The 14,932-nt window shown below is 44.8% G+C and overlaps 1 protein-coding gene across 1 annotated transcript; it reads right to left on the bottom strand.

Annotated features, from left to right (window-relative positions):
- Window positions 1-3,337: 3,337 nt before the first annotated feature.
- Window positions 3,338-6,960, bottom strand: LOC121991926 (linoleate 13S-lipoxygenase 2-1, chloroplastic-like). The gene is made up of 9 exons (XM_042546009.1): window positions 6,541-6,960; window positions 6,165-6,442; window positions 5,830-6,070; window positions 5,379-5,699; window positions 5,190-5,275; window positions 5,005-5,115; window positions 4,610-4,911; window positions 4,276-4,542; window positions 3,338-4,184 (listed from the first exon to the last, which is right to left on the bottom strand). Exons 1-9 carry the CDS (start codon window positions 6,893-6,895, stop codon window positions 3,425-3,427), a joined length of 2,721 nt encoding a protein of 906 aa, XP_042401943.1. The 5' UTR covers window positions 6,896-6,960; the 3' UTR covers window positions 3,338-3,424.
- Window positions 6,961-14,932: the final 7,972 nt, after the last annotated feature.

Genomic DNA, 14,932 nt, shown 5'->3' with positions numbered 1-14,932 from the left:
TTAGATGAAATATATTGATTTTAAAATTTTCTATTAAATTCTATTCAAATTTTACGTTAGTAAAAAAAAAATCTTATAGAAATCTCTTTTCTCTTTTCGCCAAAAACCCCAAAAGTCAGGGTCGGTCCTACTCAGGTCCACACACCGCCCCGTCCCATTCCTTTTCCTTGTCGTGAGCCCACCCCTGAAAACGTCGTCGACATCTTTCTTTTCTTCCTCCCCACCTCTACCGAGTTGCTTCCGCAAGTTCATCCCTGATCGGGGCCTCCTCTCTTGATCATATTTCTTACCAATGGACTTGACCCTCATTTCTAACGTCTGATGCTTTTTGTAGTGAAACTGTATTCCGTAGAAAATTCTAAGTATTCCTAGTTTTTTCGTTGCAGCGGATGATTTGGAACAATACAGTTCAATGGTGGGTAATGGTGTCAAAAAAGTTTTCACATCAAATAGACACCACAATATTTCTTAACAATTTTCTCTTGAGGGAGATAAATAGAGAAATGTTTTCCTAGCTTTCTTTTCCTTGCTACTATGAAGGTGGGCAGATCTATGTTGCAAAGCTACAGAGAGGGCATATCTGTGTTGCAGAGCGACAGATCTATGTTGCAGAGCGACAAAGAGGGCATATCTGTGTTGTAGAGCAACAAATTTGTGTTACAGAGCGACAGATCTGCATTGCAGAGCGGCAGATCTACGTTGCAGAGCGACAAATCTGCATTGCAGAGCGGCATATCTGCATTGTAGAGCGACAAGTCTGCATTGCAGAGTGACAGAGAGGGCAGATTTGTGTTGTAGAGCGACAGATCTGCATTGCAGAGCGACAGATCTGCATTGCAGAGCGACAGGTCTGCGTTGCAGAGCGACAAAGAGGGCAGATCTGCAGAGTGACAGATCTGTGTTGCAGAGTGACAGAGATAGCGGCAGATCTGCGTTGCACAGCGGCAGGTCTGCGTTACAGAGTGACAGAGAGGGCAGATCTGTGTTACAGAACGACAGATATGTGTTGCAAAGCGACAAAGGTCTGGCATATCTGCATTGTAGATTGGCTGAACAGCAGGTTTAGGAGCAGACCAAGCGAGGCCGATCGGGCGAACAAATAAGCAGGTCAAGACGGTTCAGGCCAGGCAAGTGGTCGGTCGGGTTTTGAGCTGCAGACTAATACCTGTGATTGACGCAGTTTCCTTCAAACAGATTTGCCCATCTCCGACTGTGTTTTGAGGCTTACTATGGTCATCTATTTCCTAGGATATAACGGTCGACCGTGATTACCACCAAGCACTAGTGGTCACGGCGAACTGAGTGACACCCAATTTCTGTCACTGGCACCTTGCCAAGCAAGAGCTGCACGACAGAGGAGGGAATGAAGGAGGAGAGCTTCTGTTTGTGTTGTTGTCTATTCTATGCCTGTGATCGCAGCCTCCTTACATAGGAGCTTAGATCAATGGCAACGTTAATGGTCGATGGTCGATTAATGACAATTACTCGCCGAGCAGTGAAACGTCTAGAATTTCACTCATTATCACTCGACCATTTTGATTCTAAATTAATCTCGAATTTAATGCATCTGTTACACAGCAGCAAAAGTTTTACATGGCAAAATGTTGGTTGTTCCACTTGGGCAAATTTTGCCCCGACTGGTCCGGCATTCAATGCGCGCAAGTCAACATGGTTCAGTGCAATCCAGGCCCTGGATTTACACCCCCCTCCCTCGCACCCACGCGTGAGAGAAAGCCTCTCCAATGCATTTATTCACATCCTCAATGCATGTGAATCAATATAAACTAACCAACATACTATGAAACTCCCAATGTGGGACTAAAGTCTCATTCACAATAGAACTTCTATCCTCTTCCACCTCTTCTCCATTCACACATATTCAACAAATACGAGGGAAGAAAAATTTATTGAAGCAATCTGTGTGACCCTATATTTTAATATTTGGATAAATGTTTGAGTTAGAATCATTATTGTAATTGATATGCACTTATAAACATGCAAGATGCAGATATAACAAGCAAAGTCTAAGTGTGATCTTGGCAAAGTCAAAATCCAAGTGGGATCTTAGCAAAGGTGAAAGTACAAGTGGAGTCTTGGCGGTGTAAGTCTAAGTATGTAGTTTTAGCAACGTAAGTACAAGTGTGACTTGGCAAGGTTGAAGTCCCAGAGCGAGGACCTCTTGGCAAATGATGAAGTCCCGAAGGTGAGGAGTCTCTTGGCAATGAAAGACCCGACAACAAGCACAAGGTCGAAAGAAGCTCTTGAAGAGAAAGCATGAAGGATGGGGAAGTATCTGAGGGACGCAAGACTGATGGAGGAGGTTAAAAGGCAAGATCAAGGTTGTATGTTGGGAGACTTATACATGAGAAGTGGAGAGCTGAACCCTGAAGGTCCAACCAGTGCTGGGGTCATCCGATTGTATGCTAGGAGCCTTGCCTTTGGAGAGTAGGGAGCTAAGTTTCAGAAGTCCAACATACTGTATACCCTGATTTCGACTGCCACCTCACCTTGATTTTGACTCCTACCTCATCTTAACTTTGACTGTTATATCATCTTGACTATCAAACCATATTACTTTCAGAGCTACTCACAACACACCATATCATTGACCATGTTGCTCTATGTGCTATGATATGCCACATGTTTTCCCACGTGTTATACCAATTCATGTATTGTACCACGTGTTATTCCACGTGATATTACTTAACTAGGGAAATTAAGCCAAAGGGTTTAACATATAAGTGGAGAGGCGTCAAATAATTGGAGCTAAGATGAATGAGCAGGGAGGTTAAATCAGTAGAGTAGGGAGGCGAGACAATTGTACAAGAGTATTGGATTGAGAGGGCTAAGAGGATTGAGCACGGCAGTCAGATCGACGGATCCGAGATGACAAAACAAAAGTATTAGATCAATAGGGCCTAGAGTACTGTGCAGGGCGATCAGATCGATGGATCTGAGATGGTTGTATAGGAGTATCGGATCGGCAAGGCTAAAAGGCTGAACAAGGCTGATGGCATTGAGTCAATGGAGCAATTGTCTTAGGGCTATTGAGCTGAATGGTGAAACAACTCATCTTGGATAGGTCGAGTAGGGGTGATCGTATTGACCTATTTTGACTTTGACCTCTATCATACCTTCACAATTGACCTTTACTTCTACAACTCTCCGCGTCAATGCATATTAAGTTATCATCTGAATATTCATGGTAGCACGCTGTCCTTATGTCTTGCTCACTGTACTAATATCTAGTAACTCTTTCGTATTGGTCTATGGACGGATCGACGGATACGCTAGAAGCGAATTGCCCTTTTAACACATGGTAGCACGCTGTTGTTCCTGTACTAAAAGCTGCACTCGATAGAACTAGATGGTCGGAGCACAATTATTTCTGATGAACGCACGATGCTACATCGATTTGCAAGACTCAAATGGAGATGCTGTTGGGGACGCCCATTCCGGTGACTCCTGGTTCAGAGTAGGGCTTCAGGAGCTGGTACGGCACGATCCCGGCGCCGCATCGGTTCATCAGCGTCGAGTCGGCGTTCCTCCCGTCGATGATCCCCTCGATCTCCCTCAGTCGCCCGTTGAAGCGCTCGAAGGCCGCGTGGATCACTGGATCCTTCTCCCACGCCGCTTCTGCTTCCTTCCCCAAGTACTCCTCGTCCGGCGCGTGCGACGACAGCACGTCCAGGATCGCCATCACCAGCGTCGCCTGGATCTTCGACGGGAAGCAACGCAGCAGCTCCGCCTCCGGCTTGGCCCGGAACTTCGCCAGGTCGCCGTCGCTCGCGTCCTCCACCGGCATGTTGGTCCGCGCGGTGGAGGGGCGGTTGGGGAAGTAGCCGCCGAACTGGTACTGCCCGAAATTGACGGCAGCGTGGTGGCCGGAGGCGACCCAGATGATGGTGGTTAGGACCCGGACGAGGTCGTCCTGAGAGTCGATCGACGGCCACCATGGCTCGTGCTGCTTGTCGGCGTGGCCCTTGGTGCGCACCTCCGTCCACCACGATTGGAGCTCGGAGTCTGCGGCGATGTCGGCCGGCGAGGAGTAGTAGTGGCCGACGTAATCGGCCACCCACTGCTCGACGGCAGACCAGATCAATAGCCCGTCCTGGGCGTAGGGGTAGTCCTCGATGGTGAGCCGGAGGCCGTGTTCTGCTTCTGGATCCTCCACCGCCATTCCCCTGTGCAAATCGAAGATTTAAAATAAATCAAAATCTCGTCTTTTGATCAAAATGAATGAAAAAAGGTGAAATTTTGAAGGGAAATTTGAACCTTCGGATGAGGTCGGCAGGCAAAGCCTCCATGTCGAAGCGCCACTGCTGGCCATAGGCGGCGGAGCAGAGCTCGAGGGAGTACTTTCCCGGCGCGAAGGTCTGCTCGATGATGCCATTGGCGTTGACGAGGTAGACGCGAGCGAGGGCGTTAATCTCCATGGTGTAGCGGAAGTAGGGGTGCATCAGGCGGTAGATCGGATGCATTTGGCTCAGCTGCCGGTTGCCGGCGATGATGTACGGCTCCATGCAGCAGTGAGTCCGGAGCCTTGCGTAAAGATAAGAACTTTTAAAATCTGAAACCAAAAAATCTCGCCGGAATATGAATGCAGTACCAGTGGGAGACGAGTTGGTGGTAGCCGGCGTCGTGGGCCACGACGTGCACCTTGGCGAGCCTCCAGAGCCAGGCGCCGGTGGCGTCCCAGCTGGGCGTGAACACCTGCCGCCACTGTGGCTTCTTCGGCGACGCCGGCCGCGTGAGCTCGATGGCGATCGGCCGCAGGGTGCCCTCCGGCGTGAGGAAGAACAACGTCCGGGAGGCGTAGAGCGTGGAGTCCTCCAGTTCCCGAATCTTGTGCACGAACGGGAGCAGCAGGTCGTGGTAGTCCAATATGAACAGCTTCTTCTGCTCCAACGCCTGAATGATCGATCAAACAACAACAAAAAGATCAAATTTTGCTGATTTCGAATTAATCAACTGGAGACGACGAGAAGAACGGTTGCGATTGACCTCTTTGAAGGTCATGATTCCTTTGATTTCTCTCTCGATGAGCTCCACCGTGATCAGCGACTCCGGCGAGCCGTAAATGCTTGGGTCAAGCTTGCTTACGAATGGAAATTCCTGAAAAAAAATTCATTTCTGTGTCATTTTCTTGCGATTATCGAGAGAACTATTACGAATCGTGGATTAATTACCGTGACTAGTTGAATGCTGAGAGGATTGAGGCCGGCCAAAGTCTGCCGAGAGAATTCTTCATCTCTAAACCATGAGAATTTGTCTCCTGTTCAATCATTTATGTAATTTAATAAAAATTTATGAACCGTTTAAAAAAACAATGTAAACTTTGTGGGCCATTTTGAAAATTATCCAGGGAATTTACTCACTGTCGATCATCTCTGGGACTTCGAACTGGAGGAGGTTCTGGGCGCCGGCGGCGAGCGCCTTCACGAGGCGGGGCACGATGGTGCGGAAGGCGTGCATGGAGTCGTGCGGCGGCAGAGCCACGCCCTCGTCGAACAGCTTGTCGATGGCGGTGAAGTAGGGGAAGCCCATCCGAGCGTCCACCATCGCCGTCTCCAGCGACGGCAGCAGCGCGTGCATCACCGACCGCACCGTCTTCGCCGAGAACGTCACCTGCTTCACCGCCGAGAAGCTCTCGTCCCTCGGCACGTACACGTTCCCGCTCCTCTGCTCGGATTTAGGATCTGAGAAACAACGAAGAGAACCATCTCCTTCAGTAGATTATCAAGAAATACTAGTTGCGCATAAAGTGTTCGATGAGATGCCACAGTGGATTCAAGGTTTCATTTCACGGAGGAGTGTTCGATGAAATGCCTGAGTGGGTTGGAGGGCGGCCAGTGCGGCACCGGCGGGGGTAGGGGTGCGCGACGGAGCCGCCGAGGACGGGCCGCGCCAGACCGGAGTCGCTGTCAGGGTTCCCGAGATCATTGTACACATCGTAGTCATAAATCCTCTCGAACTTCTTCCGCTGGCCGGTGCCGTCGCCGCGCAGTATCTCCAGCTCCTGCTGCCGCAGGCGCTGGAGTCCGCTCGGCGTCTCCGACGGCAAGTAAGACTGCAAAAATCACATGACCACTCGATTAATCAACACAACTTATCCAAAAAAAAACTTCTTTTTCCTAAAAAAAAATTATATTCGTGTTTATTACCTTGTTGCTGGTGAAGAAGACTCTGTCTTGCGGATCATCAAACTTGGAGTGCAACCAAGACCTGCAACTGAAAACAAGCGGAGCGGAATCGTCGCCGTCGATCGTGAGAACGATATCTTTGAGAAACATCTCCTCGTGGTGCTCGTTTCGGACGGCCACTGCTCCGATCTCTCCGAAATTTGGAGGCACGCTGAAAGTTGCTTCGTACGTAATGCTCTCGACTCCCGTCTTGGTCTTGTGGGCGAAGGCCGAGACCGTCTTCTTCTCCGATTCTGTTTCTGTTAATACAATCAAGCATCTTCGTCGTCATTCACCGTCTAAATGGATTGATCATTGAATGTTGGATTAATGGATTATTTGTTGTTGAATCGATTACGGGGGTCAAGCGTGGCGCCGACGAGCTCAAGGCGGAGGCTACGGCCGAACAAATCGCCAAAGTCGTCGAGCCCGCGCGTGATGCCCACGTGCGCGAACACTCCCCCGACGGTCATCAGGACGGTGACCACGGCCTTCACCGTAGCCGGCCTCTTCGTTGCCGTCAGTAACGTTGGCGGCTCCATCCCCGCAGCCGACGACTCGTCGGCCGCGGCAGCACAACGCGCCTTACTGCTATTGCCATTCTGGCGGCGGCGGTTCCCGAAGGGTAGCACAGCCGAGGTGCTGGCGGCGGAGAGGACAGGGCGGCGTGGGAAGAAGGCGAGGGAGGGTTGCAGGACTGTTTGCTTCAACATTGTTGGACGGATCAATCAATCGTAGTGGAAACGAACAAACGAGATTGAGGGGTTCATATGGACGCCTAATCAATCACATGGTTATGGAATATATATTTTTTAATACAGTAATTCTTTGTACGAAAAAGATAATATATCCAATTAAATAATTTATATGCGTTGAGAATTGATCTCAATCGTTATAGTAAATATCCATGTATATATTTGATCTCGTCTTAAAGTTGAGAAGATGGATATGAAAAATGTAACGTTTTTATTGATCTTCGATGAAATTTTGCTCCTGTCTACCACATAAGTAGCATCAGTATCGAGTCAGAGAAGGGGTCTTCGATGCTCAAATCAGTCTCCGGCGAGATAAGAAGAAGCAAAGAGAACTGTAGCGTAACAGTAGAAATCGAGAGAAAAGCATACATTCGTCGATATCTGGACTCCTCTTTATATAGGGTTCCTGTAGCGTGTGTACATGATTCTTAAAACGAACACGTTTTTTCAAGTTTTTTTTAGAAGACATGTCAGTAAAGTATTCCTGACACATTACCTTAACGCGTCGAGCATATCTTTGAAGTGACAGTGGAAACTTCCGCTATACGATCCTCTGTCTAACTATGTCACCCGTCAATGGCACTAGCTCTTAAAAGGACATCGAAGGATATTTCGCTGTGTCTATTGTTTGACTAAGCGGAATGACCGCTCGCCCAGGACTCTGTATCCCTGCTATACCGAGCGAGATAGCCGCTCGGCTGAAAGTCTACTGTCCAAGTGTCGTCCGTTGTTGGGCCGAGCGGGATGACCGCTCGATCGAAAATCCAATGTCGCGCCGGACGAGAGAGCCGCTCGGTTGAAAGTCCTCTATCTGTGTCGTCCGTTGTCGTACCAAGCAGGAGAGCCGCCCGGCTCGGCTTCTACGTGTCCCTTGAGCATCGGTTTGATTACTCCGTGTCGGAGACGATGGGTCAATGTTTCACCTACGATTGAAAAATATCCCATCCGACCAGTTAAGACTATCCATTAATTGACCGTTTTAACTTTGACCTCCATCATATAAGGCGGGACCTTTAATCATCACCGTATCCATACCAATTCTATCTACCCTGCAGGTGCAATGAAACAACATTTTAACTATAATAAAAAAATTTTAAAAAATAATTAATCAGATGATATTGAACCAGATAATTTATCGCACGTGAAAGATCATAACAATAATTGAACGGGTCACGTGGATCGAACAGCTCATGTTGTGATTAATCTATTGGATCGTGTTCCGCATGGGTTAGTTAATCAAGTATTAACGTGTCAAAGATCTGAGTCAAATGTCTTGGGAAACTAGATCGAATCTAATCGGATCAAGGGCAACATGGGGCTATTCGCAGACCCGAACCGATTTGATATATAATTTTTAAGTGGCCTAAAATTTGCTTTTTAATATTCTTGAATTTTAATATTAAAATTTAATCATAACCTCTCAAATGATAATAGATTAAATGATACGATTTTTTTCTCCAAATAATGAGGAATATGATTGATTGAAGTGAAATGATTGAGCCAGTAGTGTATTGGAATTATATATTAGTACAAATATAAAATTGATTTTAGAATTTTTAAATGTTTTCAGTATAATTTTAGGGTGGTGGAAACATTTGTGGTTAAGGATTTGTCGGCAACTTATTAAAAGGATTTATTATACTTTAAGTCCAATCTACTTCATCAGATTAATTTAAAATATTCGCATTAATTAGATATCATTTCAGTCGGTTAAACATTTATAGCCAGAATATTTGATTATTATAAGAGATCAAAATAGACTAGAGGGAATTTTTAATTGATACGATGCGCAATAGGGGGGCCATGAGGAAAGGATCAAAGTTAGGTCATGGCTATAAGTCAAGGTGACTTAGCAGTCAATAGTCAAGATGACGTAGCAGTCAAAGTCAAGCATCTGTGGCAGTCAAAGTTCGGGTAGACCTGTCGATCAAGGGGGCAAAGTAGTCAAGAGACAAAGGGCAACGACAGGCGGAACACAGGGTGCAGGTCGGGATCGGCAGAGCTATTCAGAGACAGCTCGATCTACAGGCCTGCGTTTGAAGGCCCGGAACATAAGTCACACGGTACAGGTCGGGATCGGCGAAGCTGTTCAGAGGCAGCTCGATCTACAGGCCTGTGTTTGAAGGCCCGGAGCATAAGTCACACGGTACAGGTCGGGATCGGCAGAGCTGTTCAAAGACAGCTCGATCTGAGCTGCGTTGAGCCGGGCATAAGTCACCGCAGTTCGGTCGGGATCGGCGAGCTGTTGAGCGGCTCGATCTGAACTTGCGTTCGAGGCCGGGCATAAGCCACGGTTCGGTCGGGATCGGCGAGCTATTGAGCGGCTCGATCTGAGCTGCGTTTGAAGGCGGAGCATAAGTCACGGTTGGTCGGGATCGGCGGTGTTGAGAGGCGGCTCGATCTGAACTGCGTTGACCGGGCATAAGTCACCAGGTTGGTCGGGATCGGCGGGCTGTTGAGGCAGCTCGATCTGAACTGCGTTTGAAGTCCGGGCATAAGTCACAGTTGGTCGGGATCGGCGGGCTGTTGAGACTCGATCTGAACTGCGTTGAGCGGAGCATAAGTCACGCAGTTGGTCGGGATCGGCGGCTGTTGAGCGGCTCGATCTCTGAACTGCGTTGAGCCGGGCATAAGTCACACGGTTGGTCGGGATCGGCGGGCTGTTCGAGCGGCTCGATCTGATCTGCGTTGAGGCCGAGCATAAGTCACACGTTCGAGGCGGCTCGATCTGAGCTGCGTTTGAAGGCCCGGAACATAAGTCACACGGTTCAGGTCGGGATCGGCAGAGCTGTTCAGAGACAGCTCGATCTACATGCTTGCGTTTGAAGGCCCAGAACATAAGTCACAAGGTTCAGGTCGGAATCAGCAGAGCTGTTCAGAGACAGCTCGATCTACAGGCCTGCGTTTGAAGGCCCGGAACATAAGTCACACGGTTCAGGTCGGGATCGGCAGAGCTGTTCAGAGGCAGCTCGATCTACAGGCCTGCGTTTGAAGGCCCGGAACATAAGTCACAAGGTTCAGGTCGAGATCAACAGAGCTGTTCAGAGACAGCTCGATCTACAGGCCTGCGTTTGAAGGCCCGGAACATCAGTCACACGGTTCAGGTCGGGATCGGCAGAGCTGTTCAGAGACAGCTCGATCTACAGGCCTGCGTTTGAAGGTCCGGGACATAAGTCACACGGTATAGGTCGGGATCGGCGGAGCTATTCAGAGACAACTCGACTACAGGCTGCGCTTAAAAGCTGGGGAGCAGGTCTGACAGGAGGATGTGAGGGGGTAATCATCACATACCAGGGGATATACGCAAAGGCGGAGGTTCCTAAACGAGAAGATGTCTTCATAACCAATAGTAACCAGACAGGTGTCTTTCACTACATGACAAAGCCCCTGCGCAAAGGCGGAGGTTCCTAAACGAGAATATGCCTTCATAACCAATAGTAGTCAGACAGGTGTCCTTCACTACATGACAAAGCTCAGCGTCTAACGCTTTCTGAGATGCTTGCAGGTTCTAGAAGCCCTAGCTGGCGCATAAAAAGGGGAGGATTCCTCGTACGCAGGTACGCTCTCTCATCACTTTTTTCCACAACTTTTCACTTTCAGTCGTTTTTTCCTCTTTGCGTTTTCTGAGGAAAAAGTACCTGACTTGAGCGTCGGAGGGCCTGACCCGGTGACTTTTTCCCTGGGTTCTGGTTTCTAACGTGAGGAGGGGGGATCGTCTGAGTGTGTGCAGGAGCCTGCAGCATCGTTAGCCGCCCGTGGGAGCCGGATCATCCACGACTTTCCGTCAACAACCAGGCCGCTGCGACCAGCCTTCGTCCGACTCAGCTTTCGGACAGGATCATTAATCATGTTAATTTATCACAAATTTGAATTGTTTAGGATTATAAAATATTTCTGATTAAAAATATAAACCTAAAAAAAAAATATTAATGAAACTCCAGAAATCATCATGAATTTAAAAATCTTAAAAAAAATCTGAAGTGCTTAATGACTCTCTAAAATTCAAAATTAAAAAACAAGAGACGAGCGAACCATGAAAATTTTAACCCTATATGTGGATGGGTGAGCGAAGGTTTATTAACGGAAGAAGAAGGGAGAGGAAATAAATATTTATATTTTTTTTATTTAGAAGGAAGAAAATATTCATTAACATAACATGTACTATCGTGTTTGGGAGGGAAGCGAGGATGATAAAGGTTAAATATATAAAGTTATAAAATTACCTTTACTTTTATTAAAAACTTACGCGTCCAAGAATCTAGTACATCTTACATACATTTATTGATTAAGATTTACGTATTCAAATATTTATAGCTCATTTGTTAAAGTCGACGTCGAAATCGGTATCGGCGTCAAAGTCGACGTTGGCATTAGCAGCGACATTGGCATCGAAGTCGGCTTGAAGTCAACGTCAAAATCAGCTTCGGCATTAAAGTCGACGTCGACGGAGTGCGAGTGTCAAGCGGTGCGAGTCGAGCGATGCGAGTGTTTTTCGTCATTGCACAAAGAATATCTGAAATAATAATTTTTAAAATTAATATAATATAATAAGGATAAAATTTGAACATAATTTTTTTAAATTCCTTTTACCCTTCCTTACACATCAAATCAGGATATAATTTTTTTTTTATTTCATGAATAAGGAAGATTAAAATTTATCTTTCTTTATCTTTCCTTTTCATAGCTCACTTCTTCCCAAATAAAATTTCAAATTTTCCTTTTCATTCTTTATCCTTCCCTCCCCTTCCCTGATCTCCTACTAATAAATGCTTAAGAGTTCAAGAGTATTAAAGTCCGTAAACATATTTAATTGATTGATTAGTTGTTCGATCAATTTATAATATTAATAACAAATCCACTAAAATAGATTGGAGAAAGGACATTAGATGTCTATTTGCAAAAGTCTAAAATGGGGTGAACCCATTGATTATTTTAGAAACTGTGACTTTTCTAATCTCTAAGAAAATAAAAAACATGGTCTGATTTCGATAAGTTTATATATTTAATTTAGTGGGCCCCTTCTGTTAGGACCAAAAGTAGCTAGAGGGGGGGGTGAATAGCTCGTCGCGTGCTCGTTACTCGGTGTTGCTTGTTTCTTCAAGAATGCGCAGCGGAAAATACATAAACAAACACAAACACGCTAACACTAGGAGTTTACTTGGTATCCACCTCCAACGGAGATGACTAATCCAAGGATCCACACCACACACGCACCCTCCACTATGAAAACACTCCTTTTCGGTAACTACCGAGGGCGGAGAAGCCCTACAAGACTCTCAGTACAAGAAGAAGAAAGGGTAGTAAAGAATAAGCAAAAGCTTACAAGAAATGCAGTAAAAACCCTAGCTTCTTCTTCTTCTCGTTGCAACTCGCCTCTTGACTTGGATGAACCTCCAAGAACCTTCAAACTGGCGGTGAGGAGCTTAGAGTGCTGGGGAGGAGCCGTGTTGAATCTGGAATGAATCGGTGAAGTTACGCTGAAGAAATCGCACGCCAACAGCTAGCGCAACGGTTGAATCCCAATCGATTGGATTGCTCCCAATCGATTGGGGAGGCTGGATCGATCACGGATCGATCGGGCGCCTCTGCTCTGGAAAAACTTCGGATCGATCACGGATCGATCCAGCGCTATTGTCGCGGGGCCGTCCCAATCGATCAGCGATCGATTGGGACCTCTGGATCACGGATCGATCCGAGGGTTCGCACAGAATTCACGGATCGATCGGTGGATCGATCCGGATCTTCTGGATCGATCCGCGATCGATCAACTCTTGGATCAATCACGGATCAATCGAACTCTTTGGATCAATCCGGATCGATCAAACCTTGGTTTTGCCCAAAACCAAGCCCAAGCCCCTAAACCAACATCTAGTCAACCATGACTTGTTGGTACATAAGACCTAGCATCCGGTCACCCTTGGCCAGCTAGGACTCTCTCACCAAGTGTCGGTCAATCCTTTGACCCACTTGGACTTTTCTCTTCTTGCCAGTATCCGGTCACTCCCTAAGACCTACTTGGACTTTTCTTCCTCGTGCAAGTATCCGGTCAATCCTTTGACCTACTTGGACTCTCACCAGATGTCTGGTCAACCTTGACCCATCTGGATTTCTCTTCTGGCTTCACTCACCGGGACTTTCCCAATTGCCTAGATTCACTCACTAGGTCTTTCACCGGCTTCACTCACAGGATTTTTCTCTGCCTAGCTTCACTCACTAGGACTTCCCAATTGCCTAGCTTCACTCACTCTTTCACCTGGCTTCACCAGGATTTTCCTCCTGCCTAACATCCCAGTTAGGACTTCCCAGTCAAGTATCCGGTCATCCTTGACCTACTTGACTCTTCTTCAATCAATATCTTATTGTCAAACATCTAAACCCAAATCAAGACTCAGCTTGGTCAACCAGGTCAACCTTGATCTGAGGGATGTTGCACCAACACCTTCTTCTTTCCTTGTATGCTAATGTTTGTATCCCAATTAACGGACAATTTTTTTAAAAAAAATCTTATTTTTTTAATAGTACATAGCCATGTTTTTAATTTGTTATAAAACAATGTCGCGATCCGAAATAAAATAATCATGTATGAGTTATCAGGGGCTATATATGTTTTAATTTTTTTTCTCTCTCCCATGTGTTTTGTCCCTCTTCTCCCGTTTTTTTTTTTCCCTCACGTTTTGTTTTTTTCTTATGTCATTGTATTTTCTTCTTCCACCTCTAATTTCCTTCTTCCGCTATTGCCATCGTTTACCGCCAGTGCTATCATCATCACTTCGTCAACACTACACAATAAATACTTTTTGATTGAGATGAAATATTTTTGAAATTATGAATTTAAGTGTTATATATATATATATATATAAATTATTAGAAAAGATAATCATTATATTTTTAAAATACTATGATAATAATAAATTAAATGAAATAATAATATTGAAGTATTTTTTTAAAAATATGAGATAAATCTACTTTCAACATATCTTCCCTCCACCACCTCCTCCATTACATTTTGATTTTGATGTCTACTTGAATGGGTATACTAGTCATTTTTGGCTAAAAAGAATATCCTCAGAGTATAATTTAAATGACGAATCATTATTTTAAATAGAATCAAGGGCTAAAATTAAAAATTTTAAATATAACTTCATTTTAAATTCAAAATTTAGACGAATGGCAAAAAATATTTGATCTACATTAATTTTTAAGAAGTACCCATCCTAGTCTAAAATCTTGCCTACATCACCAAGAATTATTAGAGTAAGTTGTGATAATATTTATCTTAGATATAGACAAATAAATCATAGAAATCTTTTATTTTAGCATGATCCTCTCTATAAAGAAGTCGACAATCCATATGATATTTTACACTCTTTAAAAATTAACTTCAACATCTATTAAAACAACCATCTATTTAATTACCAACTGTATCAATACTCCGGTAGAAATCATATTGCACCAGCTATGAATTTAATAATAATAATAATAATAATAATAATTATTATTATTATTATTATTATTATTATTACAGGAGTAGAAGTTTCCGACTACTATACTGCACTAAAAAAGTAAGGATAATTTCTAAAATAATATTACTGTCGAAATTTTGGCATTCTAATAAAAAGGGAAACATTTTTAATTTTTATGTAAAATTATTTTACCATTTTAACAGCAACCATAGCCCATTTAATGCAATAATAAATGTAATATAGTACAATGATTAAATGTCATTATCAGTTTGTCTAATTTTTAGAAGCTATTCTATAAAAGAACCCACAAAATAGAGAAGCAAATAATCAACTTTCTGAACTTCTCTCATCCACTTCCATTTAATCAACGTTTATATTTAAGCTAATCAAAATTATTTGAAATGGCAAATTACTACTGACCTTCCTTTTGGAGCTCCCAACAAAACACACGTCCAATCTCACATGCTGAAACAGTCCAGTCAGATTTGAAAAAATAATAAATTAAGAGAAAAAGGACAAGATCTTCATTATA

The sequence above is a fragment of the Zingiber officinale genome, chromosome 6B (assembly GCF_018446385.1).
Source record: "Zingiber officinale cultivar Zhangliang chromosome 6B, Zo_v1.1, whole genome shotgun sequence".
Lineage (NCBI taxonomy): Eukaryota > Viridiplantae > Streptophyta > Magnoliopsida > Zingiberales > Zingiberaceae > Zingiber > Zingiber officinale.
The sequence above is the reverse complement of the archived record's forward strand: the minus strand, read 5'-3'. Positions and strand labels throughout refer to the sequence as shown.